The following is a 20,276-nucleotide window of genomic DNA, read 5'->3' as shown; positions in this document are numbered from 1 at the left end:
TATTGAATTAGAGAATTGTCTCTAAAAACCAGCCCCTTGTTCGTTGCTTCGTACAGAGGGTACCGACCCTGGCCTATTGAGAAACTATTGTTTGCTGGAATGTTAGACTCTCTTGAAGTTTTGAATGACTGGACCTGATTTTATCCAGTCACTAATGTTTGGGCGTGAATTATATAATGCATAAACTGGATGGCGAAGGAAGTTACGCTATGAAGCTTACCGGAAAATACAGTAGGAATGCCACCACAACATGTTTACCAGCAATAAAATGTCTTAAACATTCTCCTTGTTCTGACTATAGCTGCTCAATAGTTGGAAACGTGGCTAACACGGCCCAAACGGCTTCATGCACTTCATCTGTTGCCATTGCCAAACTACAACTACAATTCTGAAAGCACAGAAACTCAATGTCATTGTTCACAACTCCTCCTTCTGACCGCTGATCGTCCTGGATGAAAGTTATCTTGAGAAACGGAGCTCAGTGAGACACATCCCAGACAGAACACTGAGGGAAGATGAATATTGAACAGAATTATGTGGGAGACGACGGCCAGGCTATGCATTTTGATAGAAATGCATATTAAACTATGCAACACGTCATCGATTTTGGTTATCCTTTCACATGCTTCTCACAGTAGTTTACTAGACTATTGTTTACCATGCCTCCAGACAGAACTAGTGTTTGTAAACCCAGCTTGAGTCTGGCCCTTGGTACTTTAACCGAAATGTTGAATCAGTTCTCCTTGACATGGTCGCATGACAAAAACTGCACCATCTTGTTTGCAGGGAGGCATCCTCCACCTCTTCTCAACACCAGGCATGGGTTGAACTATGCCACACAGAGCCCTGTGTGATGTGCTATGTGATTGGTCAGACATTTGTGGACGTGTTTCATGCAGAAATGTGCTCAGACAGTAATGATGGTATTTCATTTCATCTATTTCGCTTTCACTATCTAGTTTTTTGTATCTGCACACAACACAAATACTTTTGAGGAGTGTTTAACAAATGGTGAGAAATGATGTGGTTTTGTACAATTCTTCTCAAAAGTACCTACAAAGACTGTTAAATGGCTAAAAGCTCCTGGATGGAATGTGAAAAGTCATTGTCCAGAAAGAAGGCCGTCTCCAGATGTGGAAGACATTGACTGCCTTGAACAGAGTCCTACCCTAAACCAGACAGAACATCTCTGGGATAAAGTAAAGATTGTGAAACAAAGCCTCTTGTCCAACATCAATGTTGGATCTCACATACAGAATTGTCAAAAATTCCCATAATAAACTCCTAAATCTAGTGAAAAGCCTTCCCAAAAGAGCTGAATCTGTTATAGCTGCAAATAATAAGCCGACATCAACTTAAACCCTATGGATTAAGAACGGGATGTCAGCAGGCGAGACAATATGGTGTCAATTCAACACAAGCTAATAACGTATACAGAAAAATGTTTCAACAGTCATTATTTAGCTGTCAGTATTTGTGGTTTATCATTAAATTGCCTTTATGAAATGTGTCTGACATTTTATTCCAAATATGGAAACATTTCAGTTTTTATGCACGAATGAAGACATGTCGTCCTTCCTGCTCTCTTTTGGGTCAAATCTGGCAGAAAAACTTTCCATTAAAGCTCCAACATGGTTTTCATTTAAACAGTCCAGTCATGTTAGAGGATTTTTAATTGAATCATTCTGGTGGGTTTCATAAGAGAAGACAGCTCTGTAACAGCAATGTCAGAAGTCAGTGAAGGTAAATGAAACGCTCAAACAGAAGCCTGTAGGCATCAATCAAAATATATTCTCTTCAAACAGCTTTTATGCCCTGCATCGTTCCCCCGCTGTTTCTGTTGAAGCGGGAATTAGAGAGCACTGGCTTTACAGCGCGGTGGCATGCGTACATTAACAGTACTTAACAAAACCATCTTCGTCGTCGTAAGTCTAATAAAGACTGAAGTCACAGAGTCACAATACTTCTCATCTTTATTTTCCCCTCCTTGCTTCTAATAACCCCCGTCTGTGTCGTGATGAATTTTCTGGAGGGTGCTTGATAACGAGGTGAAAAGCAGAAAATTGTAGGACATGAGGGGTGTGTTAAAAACAGATGAAGCCTCAGAAAAATGCCACAGCCTAATGGAAACAGGGGGGAAAAAACACAGAACCACATAAGGAAGTCTAGCTTTTCATACAAAATCGCATATGTATTACTTTTTATCTCTCCTCATTCTTCCTCAGGGTTTGTTGCAACTTTATTAGTACCCCAGTGCTGGTGACAAGCTGAGCTGGAGGCGTGTGATGCTTTTTTGGCTGTCGCTTCAGTGAATAAAGCACCCAGTGTGGCTTACTCAAAAGCACGATATCTAAATAACACCTTGGCATAACTCATCACCATAACTCAAACGCAGATGCATGATATGTCGGCAGGGAGTGTTAATTCTGGTTTTTGTCTTTTCTGTTTTTCTTCACGTCTCGCTTATCTGGTTTTTATCCTTTCGGTGCCCTCTCTCAGTCAACCCCGCTGCTAAATAAGTGATCACTGTCCTCATTCTCACCATCTGGGAGGCGGTTCTTGCAGGTGGTTGGGCTGTTTTGGCTTGTTGTTGAACACGGGGGCCAACATCCGCAGTGTGTTGTTGTTCTGTGTGTGTGTTGTTCTGTGTGTGTGTTGTTCTGTGTGTGTTGTTCTGTGTGTGTTGTTCTGTGTGTGTGTTGTTGTGTGTGTGTTGTTGTGTGTGTGTTGTTGTGTGTGTGTGTTGTTGTGTGTGTGTGTTGTTGTGTGTGTGTTGTTGTGTGTGTGTGTTGTTGTGTGTGTGTGTTGTTGTGTGTGTTGTTGTGTGTGTGTGTTGTTGTGTGTGTTGTTTTGTGTGTGTGTTGTTTGTGTGTGTTGTGTGTGTGTGTTGTTGTGTGTGTGTTGTTGTGTGTGTGTTGTTGTGTGTGTGTGTTGTTGTGTGTGTGTTGTTGTGTGTGTGTGTTGTTGTGTGTGTTGGTGTGTGTGTGTTGTTGTGTGTGTGTTGTTGTGTGTGTGTGTTGTTGTGTGTGTGTTGTTGTGTGTGTGTTGTTGTGTGTGTGTGTTGTTGTGTGTGTTGTTGTGTGTGTGTTGTTGTTGTGTGTGTTGTTGTGTGTGTGTTGTTGTGTGTGTGTTGTTCTGTGTGTTGTTGTGTGTGTGTTGTTGTGTGTGTGTGTTGTGTGTTGTTGTGTGTGTGTGTTTGTGTGTGTGTGTGTTGTTGTGTGTGTTGTTGTGTGTGTTGTTGTGTGTGTGTTGTTGTGTGTGTGTTGTTCTGTGTGTTGTTGTTCTGTGTGTGTGTTGTTCTGTGTGTGTGTTGTTCTGTGTGTGTGTTGTTGTGTGTGTGTTGTTGTGTGTGTTGTTGTGTGTGTTGTTCTGTGTGTGTGTTGTTGTGTGTGTGTTGTTCTGTGTGTGTGTTGTTCTGTGTGTTGTTGTGTGTGTGTTGTTCTGTGTGTGTGTTGTTCTGTGTGTTGTTGTGTGTGTGTTGTTCTGTGTGTGTGTTGTGTGTGTTGTTGTTCTGTGTGTGTGTTGTTCTGTGTGTGTGTTGTTCTGTGTGTTATTGTGTGTTGTCTCACATCCCAGATGCAAACTGCTAAAGATGCACTAAGTTCTGTCATAATCAGAGCTACTTTTGCTAGAAATGTAAGTCAAAGACAATATTTAAGGGAAATTAAAGGTTGCCGTAGCTTATACTGTATATGCAATACAATTTCTTCATTGGTCAGTATTTTGATGTTTTCATGGTTAATACTATGAACATTTCTGCCACTCTGTCTTCACAGACATGTAGCTAGCTACCCCAAAGCTAGCTGTTAACAAACAAACATGTCTCTGTTGATGCATATAAACCTTCATTTCATGTGAAAATAGAACGCAAACCTTCTGAAAAGTCCCTTTAAGCCCCTCCCCCTGCAGGACAGCGGATGTTTGTGGGGCTTAGCGACCGCAGGCTAGTGTCATCAGAATGGAAATTATTGACCTAATTTTAATTTGTAATGTATTTGATTAACTGGTTACAGTGACAGACAGACCATTCCAATTTGATCAAATAAAATAAGCAGTGCATGTTATTGATTGCAACTTCAAATTAAGCTGATCTCTGAAGAAGGAATCAGGGAAAACCGGCCGTATGGACACATCCCATCTTTTAAACAAATCTGTAAAATATGCAAGTCCTAATTCATACAACTGCTACGGAAATTAAACCGGAACTTTTTTTTGTTTTCTTAAAGAGGGGACAAAAATGGAAATGTAGTATTTAACAGAGTTTTATCTTTAAAAGCCCTTCCCTTATACAAACTGTCACACAGTTGAAAAAAGTAGGGATGTCAGTGCGGAATCTTCAAACACCTTAAATTCTGAAGATAGTCTGCTGAAAAATAAAAATGGATTCTGGTTGTCACGGTCCCGCAAAATCAGATTTTAGCTTCCCTTGGTAGGCCGGTGGAAGAACTGTCAGCTTGTTGAAGCACGTAGCAACAGGAGCGACGACTCTGACAGGCTCTTTCTCTCTCCTCTGCAGCCTACCTAGCTGCTTACACCAGCGTCCCTCTCTCTTCTCGCCTGTTCAGTCTCTCCACAGGATAAATAATCATCCCTCCCTCCCTTCTCTCCCTTCCCATACTCTGTCCATCCATTCCTGCAGCTAATTTCTGTCTGGAGTTCCTTGGTTTAGAGCTACGGGAGGGGAAGGAGAAATGCGTAAAGAAGAGAAAATGGCAGAGTCATGCAGATGACTAAAACTAGCTGAAGGGGGGAAAAGGATGAACAATACAGAGTGTTGAACAAAGACGAGGGAGTTGGATAAAAAATAGAGAATAGCAAAACAACTGACTGGAGCTGGAGTGTTCAAAAAGATTATGTTTGTGAGTTCTACATGATTTCAATCATTTATTCATACTTCCAACACAGTTGCTGTGAGTGGAGGTGGAAATGACGGCTAAACAGAGTGATATATGTGGATAGTACATAAAGGCAGTGAAGATAAGAACTTACTCTGTGGGAACTTTGGAGGGTTGTCGTTAACATCTGTGAGGGTGATTTTGACCTCGGTGGTCCCTGACAGCCCCCCCATGTGGCCGCCCATATCTTTGGCCTGGATGACAACGTCGTATTCCTGTCGTGCCTCACGGTCCATGTTTGGCAAGGCAGTGCGGATTATACCTGGAAATGAAACGATGCGATGATAAAGTCTGAAGGATTTACTGGACAGCATAGCTGATAGAAATAAAGAGCTTACAAACATGACAATAAGATTTCATTGAATTTATGGAAAATGATGACATCTAAGAGATTTGTAAAAAAATACAAATCTAGTATATTCCACCTATTTGTGGCTCTAACTCCAAAGTATTCATAGAAAATGGACCTATTCACAGATTCTGTAGACCATGTCTAAATATTTGAAAGAATTGTAGGTTAGGAAGCTAAGATACCTCGGCGCAATGCTACTTGATGTGCTATTGGTTGGTGTTTGCAAAGTAGCTAATCCAGAAGTGCCCTTTCTTTTCCTTGACACTGATTGGCTGTATCCTCAGAGCAGAGATAAGGAAGATGGCATGTTAGCTTCTAAGATGGTTTGCACTGTGAGATAATGTATATTAATGTAAATTTACTGTTGGACCTACAAAAATTGGCAGTTTTAGTAGTTTTAAGTTTTTGCAGATTTCGGCTGTTTGGTGGTTGTGATCCCAAACTCCAGTCAACACCGGTGGTCAACTGTATGTGTTACTGTCCTGGCTGAATTAAATGTAAAGAGAGCCAAACGTTTCGGGCACTGCTCCAAACTGCAACGTAAATGTGTAAACATAAAACACAATGGGTCGTAGGATTGATCCTTGAGATCCACCACAGGTTGTGAAATTGTAGAGGTTTGTAACTCATACTGATAGAAACACTTCTTATGGCGAAATACGAGTGCAAAATATTAAGCGCTGAGTCTTTAATTTTAGACCAGGATTGAAAAAAAGTTCAGATGTTTTTCAGTGTTGCAAGGATAACAAAAACTAAAGCACTCAGCAACAAGTGTCTATGAGCTTCCAAGGAGCCCAAAAACCAGAATAAAAGTTGGCAGTTATAGATTTAATAATAAATAATATAAAAATATAATAAATATTAGGATTGCAAAGATATATCTTTTTCCAGATTCCGAGATAGGGGGCTGGTTTGAGTTCTTTTGTTACCTCAGAATAGGTGTTCATGTTAGATTAACAGCTGGTGAAAAACAAGCTGCTTTAAACAGCCTGGCAGGCAGCTGGGGCCTGTAAGAGTGCTAAAAATGTAAGATAAGGCCAACTGTGGAGATTAGTTCAGTTTTAAGTCATCTAAAGGGAATGTTATCTTGAGCACAGGAGGAGGAGGACATGAGGGGTGATGCACGCTTTAATTCTGCTAAGGAGATTTGTTGTAAGAGAACTCAAGGGTATCTTTGAGAATCAAGGCTACAGTTTGCTTTGCTACATTATTATTTCTTTGCTGTTGTCATCTTCACAGTTTTTGTCTTCATCCTCAACTGTTGTCTGGTAAGCTAATATGCTTAATTTTAAGTAGGAGTGTGTGTTTGTCAGACTGCCTCAGAATACTTGGACTAAATTTCACAAACTGACTTTGTCATAAATGACTATGAGAACATAATCATAACATTTAATTTGGAAACAAAGGTGATTCATTGCATGTAAAACAACAAAAAATAACCTTGTATTTACTAAGTAGATTAAAGTCAGTATAGTATATCGCTACAGAAGTAGCAGCAGGTTGTTTACCATCCATCCATCCGTAAAATCAATAATCTTTGATGAAGGCTGAGGTCTTATTTCCATTTTATATTTTTAATTGACTTTCTTACAGCTGAATCACTTAGGAGGTGATTCAGCTGTTAGATTCAAGTGTGTTGGACCAGGGAGACGTCTAAGAGTTGCAGGACTCCGGACCTCCAGGACCAGGACTGGACACCCGTGAGCTACGGTATAGAGCAATATATAATATGATGAAAACAAGAAATGAATGTGTTTCAAAGACAATTCTTTACTTTTTCCCAAACAACAATAAATATAAGTTACATGCATAACAGGGTTGAAAGGTTGAGCTTGACGATGGCGATATTTGGGTAAAGAAATAACCAAATATAGGTAAAAAACTTGAATAACACTTAAATCTCTTTGCAGTGTGAGCAGGAAGAGACTTCAGTGATGTCACTTTCAGGGTGCAGAGGAAATTGGACTGAACCATTATTTATGAAAAGGAGGAATTAGTATGCCGTTACGGGTTGAACAAAACTTGAGGGACAGGATTAAAAAGTGCTATTTTATATCTAATTTATGTATTTTTCTCATATTTCTTTTATTTAGGTTAAAGTAGACCTAAAATGTTCATAATGGTACAAATACCTTGCAGTTGCTGGTTATTTTATTTGTTTTATAATCATTGAAAAATGAACATTGGTCAGTGGGGACATGCTCATTTGGCTGACCTCTGCACCCATAGCATAACATTTTTCAAAACATGATTTTTAAAATACATTTGCATGTTACATTACCAAGACACATGGATATTTACATTTCTTGATTTTCTCAAAAAATGTGTTTGCATTACATGAAAATCTTTTAGATAAACCTGTGGGACACAAAAGGCACCAAATTCGGAGAATCCCCCAGCTAGCATAACAAGGGAACAAACAGGTTTCAGCCACTTACACATTTTGGGTGAACTTAACTCTGTGCTCTGGGATTTACTCAATAATTAGTTCAAGTCATCTACTTTGTGATGTTCAGTACTCCTTATGGCTTAATATGAGCAAATAAAAAGAAAATTACAAGATAAAAAACACTGAAAAGAGGAAAACATCACATTTGAAAAAAAAATCCACTTTGAAAAGAAAATTAGTACACTTTTGTTTTCAATTCATAAATGTCTCTGCTGTGTCAGGTAAAATAACACATAGGAGCCTGAAATGACTCCATTAAATTAGCATAATTTAAAAAAGAGCAACTACTGCTTCATTCAGTTCACGTCTGATGCCAGAATTTACAATACAAGCCCTGGTATGTGTATAATATGGAACAACAGACATTGATATGCAGTAAAGTTTAGCCACATACAAAACAACAGTTTAAAAGAGAAGTGGTAAAATATTTTCTAAATTGAAAGATTTTGCAGATATAAATATTTCCAGGTGTGGAAAAGCCTTTCGGCAAATTCTGAGCTTGGAATTTTCTAAATAACACTGACAGATATTCTCATAATAAATCTGGCTCTGTTATATGTTAGATTGAGCTCAAGAGTATAAAAAATAAACTAAAGAAAGTATGTTCACCATATGTTTATTTTATGGGATATAATTTTAATATAATCCTTCAAAAATGTTTTTAATTATTCCAGTGCTCAATCATCCAATAGAATTAGATATCCCATAGACTCATAATATTTGCTACCATATATAATTGTTCTGCACAAGTATTGTTTATATGCTCATAAAAACTAACAAGGTAATAATTTCTGCAAAAAACTAATTTAAAAAGCAAAAAAAAACAAAAAAACAGTTGCTAAGCATAAACTACCCCCGCAACTTTAATTTGAGATATTTAATTTGAAAGCGAACCCTTTTTCCTCCATCTGTTAGATAAATAAGAACTTTCATGCAGCTTTTCCCATCCACTATTTTTAAGCTGCAGTAATCTTTTCTGTTCATTTTAATGATCCCCGCCACTCTCTGTCCGTCTCGCTCTCTCTCTCTCTCCCCACATGTCCAACTGCAGAGAGGCTCTCCGGTGTCATTTTACTCCAAATGTGTGCGTATGTGTGTGACAGCATGAAAAGCTGATAATCTCCAAACCAATTAGAAATGTGAGCTATGGATTTGAGCCAGTCAAATACCCAACACTGGTTTGATTAGCTAGATTTACTCCGCTCAAATCTCTCCGACTCTCTGTGCCCTAACCACTCTGTTTCCATGAGCTCACTCTCTCTAAACTAATTTCTCTTCTCTAACCTCTAGCTTTATTTTCTGGCTCTCTCTCTGACCTAACAGATCTCTGTGTCTGCCCTAACCTCTCGCCTTACAACCAATTTCTTCTTTTAATGCAAACTCAAATATTAGGCCCATGCTCTTCTGGGAACAGGCTTGAATGTCCTCTGGGACTTTTCTCTCTTTCTCTCTCTCTCTCTTTTTTGCAGTTCTGCCTTCCTCTCTAAAAACATGCAGGGTTGTGCGATCCCTGAAGCGGTCACTCTGCAGCTTTGTACATGAAAAGTGGTAGAAAACGGAGATGTTACATCAGTATGTTGTGAGTGCGTTGCTGCAAATAGCATTAAGGCACGACTTTTTTTCATTGGACGTCTTGGTGTGAGTTGAGTTTCTGTCTTCTCCTTCTACCTACCAGGTATTCTGTCTTCATGCATTTTGGGGTGAACTATGACCATGTAAAAGTTTTTCCATTCAACCAAAAAGTACCTTCTGAAAGGCATTGATACGGGTATCTGTCACAATGTGATAAAACAACGAAACACAAGAATCAATTCAAACAAAAATCTATTTTTTTTTATTTACATTTCCTTTAAAATGTCTAGTTAAAAAATATGCCCTTAACAATAAATGGAAAGTCTCAATGCAATCACCCTAATCTTTGGTTCGATCCACAGGTTTTTAGCTCTCAGCCACCAGCTGGAGGGTCCGCCGCTCAGGTAGACCCCCACTTCCTCACTTTAGTGGACTAACTTGTAGTAATTAATTTTGCAGAGCTCTGAGTCTTAACTCCAGCAGGACCACACTGGAGGATGAGTAACAGTTTGGCTTTCAGTCTCACCTGTTTGAGGCTCCACAGAAAAGTACGGCTGTCCTTGCAGAATGCTGTACACCAGCCTGGCGCTGTTGCCATAGGTGGGGTCATCGGCGTCTGTAGCCGTCACCTGCATCACCGACGTACCTGTGAGATGGACACATGGAGGCTTGTTCACTGATTTTGTTCAAGAGAAGCTCATCAATCATCCTTAGCTCACCTAGCAGCACCAGCACCGCTCCAACACACTGCAGCTCGGCTCAGCCTACGAGGCTGCTCTCCGCCATTATTTCTCTGCATTTCATCATTGTCAGGTGGAAATATTCCATCTCCGATGTCAGTGATTTTTATGTTTTTAATAAAACATTATGAGGGTGGACAGAATTCAACCGTCCCTGAGCTTCGTGAGAAACCTCTCATAACCCCTAGAAAACTTTGTAAAATGCAAAGATGTTGAGCTCAAACAGCCATTACTCTAGTGCCCAGAAAATTGGCTATTTTCAAAATGATGTGCTTCGCTTGCAGCAGATCCCTGCTAATTCAACATGACACAGTGAAGCTCTGCATTCAGGCCAAGTGAATTAAAATGCCTCAAATGTTAAATAATTTGCATTATCTTTGTATAATTGCTGAAATGTTCTTTTAAAAAATAAAAAATTGGGACACGACACTTGAAACACGACTCCAGACTAACTCTTTGAACTCATTGCATTGCTGTAACTTTCTTTTTTATTTAAATCCACTGCCACTAAATTTAGATGTGCACAAATATTTCACCGCTCCTATAAAAGTGACATTGTTGTCACATGAAATATTTGTATTATGATTATTATGCTGATATTTCTCACAATTTTAAGTATTAACTTTATGCTTTGGTTTGGTAAATATGTGCTGAAAATATCCAAAAACGATTATTGTTAATGTCCAAAAGTGGCATTTTATTCAATATCATACAGTTGTTTTCCAACAAAAACACATTCTTTTTATTTATGCAGCAAAGTGAAAAAACGAGACGAAATCAATTACTTGTATCAGTCCAGAGGATAGCAAGATCATTTCTACTGTGAATCAGTGGACAAAGTGGACAGAACCATGAAAAACATATTGCTTGATTCTTCCAGTGCATTTTACATAATTTAGCCTGAATTACTCTGCAAGAAACTCCAGCAGACACCAAACAGGTGGAAGTGGAAGTTTGACTACCTGATAAGCAGCCCACAGACTGGGGCTAAAGGTCTGACTAGGTGATCATCAGTGAAGGAGCACCAAAGGGAACTGAACTCTTATTGTTAGTTTTCACTCCAAAGAGAATCAGAATCAATGGCACAATGTACTGTATGTCCCAGAAGTCTGGCAACCAGATAACATTTCACTGGTGAACCAAACCTGAGAACCATGAAGATCCTCAGGTAGCAAACTGAGCATCAGACTTAGCATTAGCAGGTAAATGTGAGTGGAGGCAATAGGTGGAGGTTCAGGACTTTATTTGGGGGTAGCGGTCTTTCATTATGGATGTTGTACAGAGAAAAACCTCATCAACTGTGTTTCCATCACAAATGAGTGCATATCTCACCCATTTGTGGGTCTCTGTCAGTATTCTGTTGAAAAAACACAATTTTACTATTTGCTACTGCTGGGTTGTGAGCTCTGGTGGAGCCAGCTGCAAAATGTCCTTAAAAAATCAAAAACAAAAACAAACCAACATCCTCCTGCCACTTCCTGATGTCTTCGTTGTTTGCGCCAGTAGCAACCTCCGGCTGTTGATCACGTGACTTGTGAGATGGAAAAAAAACTGTTTTCCAAAATACATCTACTTCAATGAGGCCAAAGAAACACCCCATCCTAGCGCACAAACTTTTGAGTGAAAAACTGGAGTTTCTTCAAATTTGGGTTGTTTCCATGAAGCAGATGTATTTTTGTCAATTCAATTTGTATAACTCTATGGTGAAGAGACATGAAATGTGCAACCAAGAAAAAGCCTGATTACCATTATCAGATATTGTTGCTATGTGGGATTTTGGCCTCACTCTGGATCCCAAAGCAACAAAACAGGAAGACATTCCAGGCTTGGCGTTTTTTTTCCCATCAAACCTTGCATTTCTCACTTCCCTGATGCCTTCTAAATCACTCACCGACATTGGACATCTCAGGCACCCTGGCATAGTACGGTCCATGCAGGAACTCTGGCGGATTATCGTTGATATCCTGAACTTTCACAATGAACTCCGATGGAGGTTCCAGTGGCTCATTGGTGTCCCGGGCCACAGCCTGTGCTGTCAGGGTGTACTGGGCCTGCTCCTCGCGGTCCAGCGTTTTCGTGGCGTGGATGTTGCCCGTCTTGTCGTCAATGACAAATATCGTTCCTGCGCCTTCACCGGACAGAATGTATTTGATGGTACCGTCGCCTTTGTCCACATCTGAGTGAAGCTGAAGAGACAAGAAGCAAACAAGACAGTCAAGGACAGGAGGGTTAAATGAACAAGCATAAGAACGCCTGAAATTCAGGTTTTGTGGTGAGAATAGAAACAGAAAAGGGGAATAGTGAGTGACAGGAAAAACTATAAGAAGAACAGGCAGGCAGGCTGCCTGACAGCTAGATGGGAATTGAGGCTCTAATTTCCAAACTCTTCATACCAAAGGCCTGACAGAGTTAGACAGAAAGGCTGAGAATGTTCTGTACCAGACAAGCAAATGTCAATACAGGAAGAGATAAGGGAATATTCCTACAAAAGACGAGGATTATTCAACATTCAATTTTTCGGTCTTTACAGCCTCTTTACTATGAAATAAGCTGCATTGCGGATGTCACTTTCAGTTCTCTATGAATGCCACTGTTCTCTCCAAGTCATGGTGTTGTTGAGGAAAACCCCCAATCGCCCCACATGAATGTCAGCTTGACCTCACGCTTTAACTTGTGTTTTACTCTCAATGCTTGATGAATGGGAGGACTTCATTTAAATCTCACTGGGAGCTAGCTGTCACCTTCTGAAGACTGCACTGTGACTGCCGCTGGACTCACTGTATGCATTAAGGTAAAAACCTACTGTGCTTCATGGGATGGATGACATTATAATGAAAGGCAATACAAGAGGGGAACCTGTTAGATGTTATAAAAAAAGACTTGATGTCAGGGTGGAGGTTCAATTTCCTGCAGCAAAGTAACCAATGGAATAGTTTACAGCAAAGCATGTGTACAAAGTTCAGACCTAAATTCAAATGAGAAATTGTGACAAAACTTCTTTTAGAATGTTTTTGCCGCTAGTGGCCTTTATTTGAAAGTACTGGGCGTAGAGAAGAAGGGAAAGACATGTGGCAAAGGAACTGACACTGTCACAGCTCTGTGGCAAAATGTAAAAAAAATAATAATCAGTGTATAGATGCTCCCTACCTAATCAGACTGACTTTGAGCTAACAGAAGTCACTTCTAGACGTAACTTGTTGAGGTACAGCCAAATGATTTGGAATTGTTATTACCGCTAAAGGTTGTTTTACAAAGTTTCATTTCAGTGGGACTTAACACAAATGATCACCACTATACACTGAACTTGAGTTATTCTGTCATAAAGAAATGTCTGTCATCCCTGGATGTGCAAAGCCTGAAGAGGAATAGCAAAAAGACTTTGTAATTCATCTTTTGCAGCAAATACTGTTCAAAGTATTGACATGTCTGAGATTCACATACATTTTTAAAATGAAAAACTTTATTTAACTTTTCTTCCACTTTCCAGTATCAGTTGTGATTGTAACACTGCAAAATATGATATTGTAATGACAAGTTTTTGCAACTGAGAGCTTGGTGATTTCTGTCTATTAAGATATATTGGCAGACGTTGAAGTATTGCGGGGGTTGTTTGTGGAAGACTTACCCTTCCCACCAATACCGGGTCAGGTCCGGTGTATTCCTCAATGACAAAGAACTGATTCCAAACCCATCCTCGTTTGGACCGGTGCAGTACCTGGCCTTCCTTCCCTGTCCTCTGTCTATGTCTGTGCAGCGATAAGTGACCTAAGACATCAAAGCGTCCAGTTAGATTAATACATATTACACAAAGAAAGGTTGGAGTTGAAAACTGACAGCATATTTGTGATATTATTACACACATAATGTTAGAGGACAAATGAAAATACAAATTAAGGTTACTTTATGAGGAATGTATGAATGAACACTGCAAAAACTGAAAGAAAAACAATTCTGAACTTCATAAACACTTTGGGTTTTTTTTCAGAGATGAAACTCAAAAGTGGGCGAGAAGCTGTAACCTCCAGAGCACGGAGGTCTGCTTTTGAATTCCGGGTCACTCGAGCAAATCCCAAACCGGGACGGTGTGGGCGGACTGTATGAAGAACACACACTTCAAGGAATTGTGTTTCAGAAGGCTCTAAGGGAGGCATTTAACCTCTGTTTGTTGCGGTGCAGCTGCTTTGTGGTTAAGCAGAGCAGGGTTGGGTTTAAACCGAACTAAAACCATGCTGCAGCGTCTGACTGCAGGGATGGGCAACACAAACTGCAACAAGCTGGATGCTCCGAGTGAAAGGTTGAACATTTGAATCCAACACTCTCACCAACTACTCACAAACGGAACAGAAACATTTGAATTCATCCATCCATCCATTTTCTTGCACCCTTGTCCCTCAGTGGGGTCGGGAGGGTTGCTGGTGCCTCTCCAGCTAACGTGCCGGGCGAGAGGTGAGGTCACCCTGGACAGGTCACCAGTCTGTCACAGAGACACACAGGACACACAACCATGCACACACACACACACTCACTCACACCTAGGGAGAATTTAGACAGATCAATTAACCTGACAGTCATGTTTTGAATTCATGTTTCTTATAATGCTAAAGAACATCTGTATAACAGGATGCGAACAGCTGGATGTTTAGCTCCCTTTATTTACTTTAACTCTGCATTAGATTCCATCCATTTTCTTTCACCCTTGTCCCTCAGTGGGGTCGGGAGGGTTGCTGGTGCCTCTCCAGCTAACGTTCTGGGCGAGAGGTGGGGTCACCCTGGACAGGTCGCCAGTCTGTCGCAGGGCAACACAGAGACACACACAACTATGCACCCACACACTCACACCTAGGGACAATTTGGAGAGGCCAATTAACCTGACAGTCATATTTTTGGACTGTGGGAGGAAACTAGAGTACCTGGAGAAAACCCACCATGCACAGGGAGAACATGGAGACTCCATGCAGAAAGACCGGGGCCGGGAATCGAACCCAGAACCTTCTTGCTGCAAGGCAACAGCTCTACCAACTGCACCACTGTGCAGCCCTGCATTAGATTCATAATACAAATTGCAATAAATACAAACAAGAGCAATTCCACCCATTCAGTCCAGTAGAGTGAATCTAAAAAAACGAGTTTTTATGTGCACTCGAAGTGTTTTTTGTGTGTGAAAGTAAAGTAGTTAGTTTGAATTTGGCTGTTTCTACCAACCTTTTGTAAGACGATACTTCAAAATGCACTTAAAAACACTTGGATGAAAATACGGCTGTAGCAGAAAACACCAGGTTCTGAAAACGTTCAGAACAACAACCGATGGGAGGAATAATGCTGCATTGGTGTTTCCAAATTAATAAGTTATGCAGAAAATTGTAAAACGATGCATCACATTAAGTCGTTCATTTGGAGACAAAACGATATAGCGGATGTTAAAATGACTAGCAGTGGATACAACAGAGGACAAATGTAATAACTTGTATAAACACATTCATCAGAGTGAAAACTGTTATTTTGCTTCCCAACTCTTACTGTCCAACAAAAGGAGTTAAAAAACAATTTAAACAAACTTTTTTGAAGACAGGAATTTTTTCAATATCAGACAGAGCTCATCATAAGACAGAGTTAATTCTACCTTTAGTGGGATTCCTGACCCATTTTCCTGTTTCCTTCCTCTGCACCATTAAAACCAGGTTTCTGCAGATTAGATTTTTTTTTAAGGAAAAAAAAATCCTTAAAAAAATATCTTTTTGATCTGTTTGATGTTTGAGAACACAGGCAACTTGCTCTGGATGTGACTTAATCTAATGTAAATATAAATGGGTAAACTTTCTATGCCTGGTGGGACTATCATTCAGCCGTCTCACGTGTTTGTGAGTTAAAAATGTTACCTAGTTACCATATTACATTAGGTGAAATGAGCTGTTGGAAGACATTATAAACAAGAACTAAACAACTATAAAGTCTATAAACATTAAAAAAACTGAAAATAAACAAACATTCCTTCCCCCAGTGGGGGTCTGGTGGCCCACCAGGCTTATAATGAGCTCTACTTAAGTGCATATTTCCTAAGATCAATGTTGATTAATGATAATGTAATGATATTAAACTAACATTATTATTAATTTTATTGCAACTCTTGTCTGTTTGTACAATTTTCTGTGAATTCACAAATTTATTGCAAAAATAAAATCTTAATCCTGAGGAATGAATCAAACTGTTAGGACATGATATCATGCAGTACACAGAGCTGCCTAGAGTTGAGACTGGTGGATTTACAAACTCAGTTTAGATTCTGATATAACTCCGTTTTAACTTCACTATAACAAAAATGTTTCAGCAATCAGTCCATTTAAAAAATGGTGTGAATGTATTAGTAGTTTTTCAGTCCTACCTGGATGTCTGTGTCTGTGGCTCCTGTGGTCCAGCGTGGCATGTCCGTCCCTGGTTCCTAACGCAACACTGCAGAGCACCGAGACTCCCAGCAGCACCAGCAGGGCCCTCAGCAGCCCGAAGCCCTGCCGCTTTGCTATCAGCGCCGCCATCTTGGCTAACCACTGTGCGCTCGGCTCTGCCCGACTCTCTGCTTCCTGCTCCCGCCGAGGCCGAACCCGGATTTGTTTTCTGAGCGAAACGTCGATCAAGAGTCTCCTTGTTCATTTGCTGGGTCGGAGCTCTTCTTCCAACGTGTCACTTCTGTCTTCAGAGAGCCTGAAGGAGAACAGGATGGAAAAAACTTTGTAAGTAACACCAGGTTAATTAATATTTAACACAAAAGGAATACCTTTAGCTATATAAGCCCAGACATTATAAACAGATTGGCAATAGAGGGAAAATGGCTTTCTAAACGATTGTCGGCTTAATTAGGACAATGTGCTAATGATCCAGGCAGTGTTGTCCATAAACCCATTAGCTTTAATTCAATTAGATAGAGACAGATTTGTTGTAGAGCAGACAGTTCATGTGACAGCCGGTCACCGTGTTGCTGGTTTAATTACTGCCATTTCAAAAGCGTCGAAAGAAACACGACAGTGAAGAGAAAGTCACTTAAGTGTTAGTGTTCACTCCACCAATAGGAGCTTCACCGCTTCAGCTGCACACTTTGCTGGAGGTGATGATCTGGGCTCTGCGGCTCCACAGTCAATGAATCAGCAAAACTGAGACTAAATTTGATCTCTACAAAACCCAACATGTCCATTAACAATCCTGAGCTGTGAAACTAAGAACCGCTTGGTCATGGAAGTAACCCTAGATGGACATCAGTCAGCCATGCACCTTTTTCAGCCTGGCAGTTGACAGAAAACTGTGTTTTTAATGTTTTAATGGTAGGCTAAATGTTAACATGTTTATTGTCATTATTTGTTCAATTTTACATGGTCAGAATAAAAAGTTACATGAATGAAAGTGGAGAACGTCTTATGAAGTCAGTCAGTTGCTATTAGCCTGTGTTATCTGGCTGATTTGCAAAGGCCTCCATTATAAAATACTTACATGGTACAAATTTGGGTAGTTAAATGAAAAAATCTAAAAGCAGTACCAGACCAGGTGTTAATGAATTGTGAAAACACTGAGAACACAGGCTAGCTAATGGTTAGCCGCTAAATTTAGCATCTGTCTTGGAGCTTCCTGTTCCCAGGTTTTTATCAAGTCACTGCTTCATGTTCATTGTCGTCATTGGGTCACTTTTACATAAGCAGCATTAAAAAAATAAATGTGTAAAAGTAATTTCACTCCACAAAAGCTCACAATTAAACACCTTAAAAGTGTAGCACGTCTTATGAAGAGAGTTATACAGCAGTTACCTGGCTGATTACACCAGGTGTAGAAGCTTTGCAGAACCTTCCACTACTTGTGTGGCACAGGTTTGGGTAGATAAATGAAAAAAGAAGGAGTAGTGCTAAAGTTAGCCTCCGCTTTGAAAACTAACCGCCAGTTTGGAGGCTAGCTTTGCTTCCTTTTCCCCATTTTTTTATTTGAGTCTTGAATTAATGTTCGTTATTATTTGTTCACTTACATGAGCAGAATAAAACAATAAAAGTATAGAAGTAATCTCACGAGATGAAATCTCACAATAAATCACTTTGATGTTTCTTGTCAAAGTGAAGGACGTCTCATGAAGTGAATCAGCTGCTGTGTAATCTGGCTGATTTGTAAAGTTTCCCCTGCTTTATGAATGAATGGTGAGAACATTGACAGAACAGTTAGCCGCTACAGTTAGCTTCTGTTTTGGAGCCTCCTATTCTCACCTTTTCTTTTTACTTCATTTGACCATCTCTTTTTTTAAGATTTAACACACTTGACTGGTCAACTCCACATTAGACAATTCAACAAGAAGCAGTAATATTGTTTTACATACTAGTTTGAGGTTTATGAAACACTTATTGGTGAAAACACTAAATGTGCATTTTCAATGTTTTTTTTAAATTTTTTAATCCTCCTTTATTCATGGTTGGGATGCACAGAGACACTTTGATATAGTTAATAATTATTATTATTGTTATATGATGATATTTTATGCTGGAACAGTGCCTGCTGCTCACTGAGAAAAGTAAGAACAACTTGTGGTCACAGGAGTCACCAACAAAAGTTTCTAGAATTATTATTAGTTGCGTTAGTGGGAAAAAAGAAATGCTAGAGGTAAAAAAACCTCAATATCTATAGATCCATAATTACAAATGGCAAAATAACATACAGGGTCAGTTATGTTTCATTGCTTGTGGCAAATCAGTTTTCTGGTTACGCACCACAGATGGTTGTATAATCGGCAGACAGAGTGAATCAGTGATAATCAAACAAACAAAATAGTGCATACTTAGAGATTTACTATTTACTGAAATATTTCCTCTGATTACAGATTCTCTAAACTAATATTAGGCTTGTTGGTTGTCCTTGTTTTCCATCCCTCCGTTGTCTCTCTCTGTTCTGAGATCATCTCCCTCCCACTGACTGCCCAACTCATTCTGACGGATCTTAAGGTCAGAAGGTAAATATAGTTCTGCCACAGATCCGATCAATGCCCACAACGCCTCAATCCATCTATCAAACTTCCTCTCCATCCCGACAAGACCACAATGCCAAAATACTGGAACTTCTCTGCTTTTGGCAAAGACTAAGAGGAAGCAGTCCACTTTGTTCAGTTGAGGACAATGGCCTCCCATTTAGGTCCTTGTCTTGTTCCAGTGAATACAGTGAACTGTCTCATACGTCCCTATTTAAATGAGATCATTTTCACCGTCCTTGGTATATTTGGCAATACAACATCACTTGAGTAATGGAGAAATTATTATAGTGGCAATGTTCGATCAAAGAAAACATCACCAGCATCGTAAACCTGCAATCGCTTATTACGCTTATGTGACTGCATGTTTCTAACTTCAACTATGTTAATGTTAAACAGGTCCGCTACACTTTGAACTTCAGACATGTTTGCAAGCTTAGGGTCAGGTCAACAGCCAGTCGCACTGAATTATCACCAACCACAGCAATAAATTGTGCAAGTTAGTACTGATCTCAGCTACACTGTGTCAAAGTTTCAAATCCAGTCAGGATTTACTGAATACCAGCAAAGAGCTAAAGTAACGTTATTTACCATGGAAGTCTAATCTCAAAACTCAGAATAACGCCACATGTTTGATCTGTTTTCTAGTGGCAAATGGACAACGACTGGGAGTTATTAATGATGGTCCTTTTCAGCAGGCTATCTACCTTAACAGATGGTTTTTCCTCAGCATTTCATATATTTAAGCACAAACTGGGGATGTTGACATACTGATGTTGGATAGCACTATCTGTGTTACCGATTTAATGAGAAACAAACTGTCAGAACTGTAAGTACACTGAATATTTGTGCAATTCTTACGATATATATTGCGTGGATGCCATATTAGATTTGACGATCTGACAGTTGATTTTTCTAAAAACAGCAAATTCGGAAATTTCACCCTCCAAATCAAACAATAAGCAGCATTATTACTCCAAAACAAAAAGCAGTAGTTGGCTTAAGGTCTTAAATTGAGATGATCTTCTTTCTTCTCAACTCTTTCTTTGACTCAGAATGTGAATGTGTGTGTATGTGTGTATGTGTGTGTGTGTGCGTGCGTGCGTGTGCGACCGTGTGTGTGTGTGTGTGTTTGGAATTTTAAGCTGATGAGAATGTTACTTTACAGATCGTTGGTTAGCATTAACTGCATTGCCAGCCGGCTATGAAGTGTTGACAATTACTCCAGTACTGACTCATCATCTGTCTCTTTATGCTCACACACTCTGTGCATCTGTTTGTGGAT

The 20,276-nt window shown here is 39.7% G+C and overlaps 1 protein-coding gene across 4 annotated transcripts in view; it reads right to left on the bottom strand.

Annotated features, from left to right (window-relative positions):
• The window catches only part of cdh11 (cadherin 11, type 2, OB-cadherin (osteoblast)), a 148,809-nt gene that overhangs the window by 26,071 nt on the left and 102,462 nt on the right, over positions 1-20,276 (bottom strand). For all 4 annotated transcript variants that reach the window (XM_008429073.3, XM_008429074.3, XM_081616587.1 and 1 more), the window contains 5 exons: positions 16,388-16,704; positions 13,634-13,773; positions 11,900-12,194; positions 9,795-9,914; positions 4,990-5,157 (listed from right to left, as the gene is read on the bottom strand). In XM_008429073.3, the coding sequence (XP_008427295.1) occupies positions 4,990-5,157; positions 9,795-9,914; positions 11,900-12,194; positions 13,634-13,773; positions 16,388-16,538 (874 nt within the window). In that variant the 5' untranslated portion in view covers positions 16,539-16,704. The remainder of the gene's footprint in view (positions 1-4,989; positions 5,158-9,794; positions 9,915-11,899; positions 12,195-13,633; positions 13,774-16,387; positions 16,705-20,276) is intronic.

Source organism: Poecilia reticulata, chromosome 15 (assembly GCF_904066995.2).
Source record: "Poecilia reticulata chromosome 15, P_reticulata-male-v2, whole genome shotgun sequence".
Lineage (NCBI taxonomy): Eukaryota > Metazoa > Chordata > Actinopteri > Cyprinodontiformes > Poeciliidae > Poecilia > Poecilia reticulata.
This window is presented reverse-complemented; position numbering and strand designations above follow the sequence as displayed.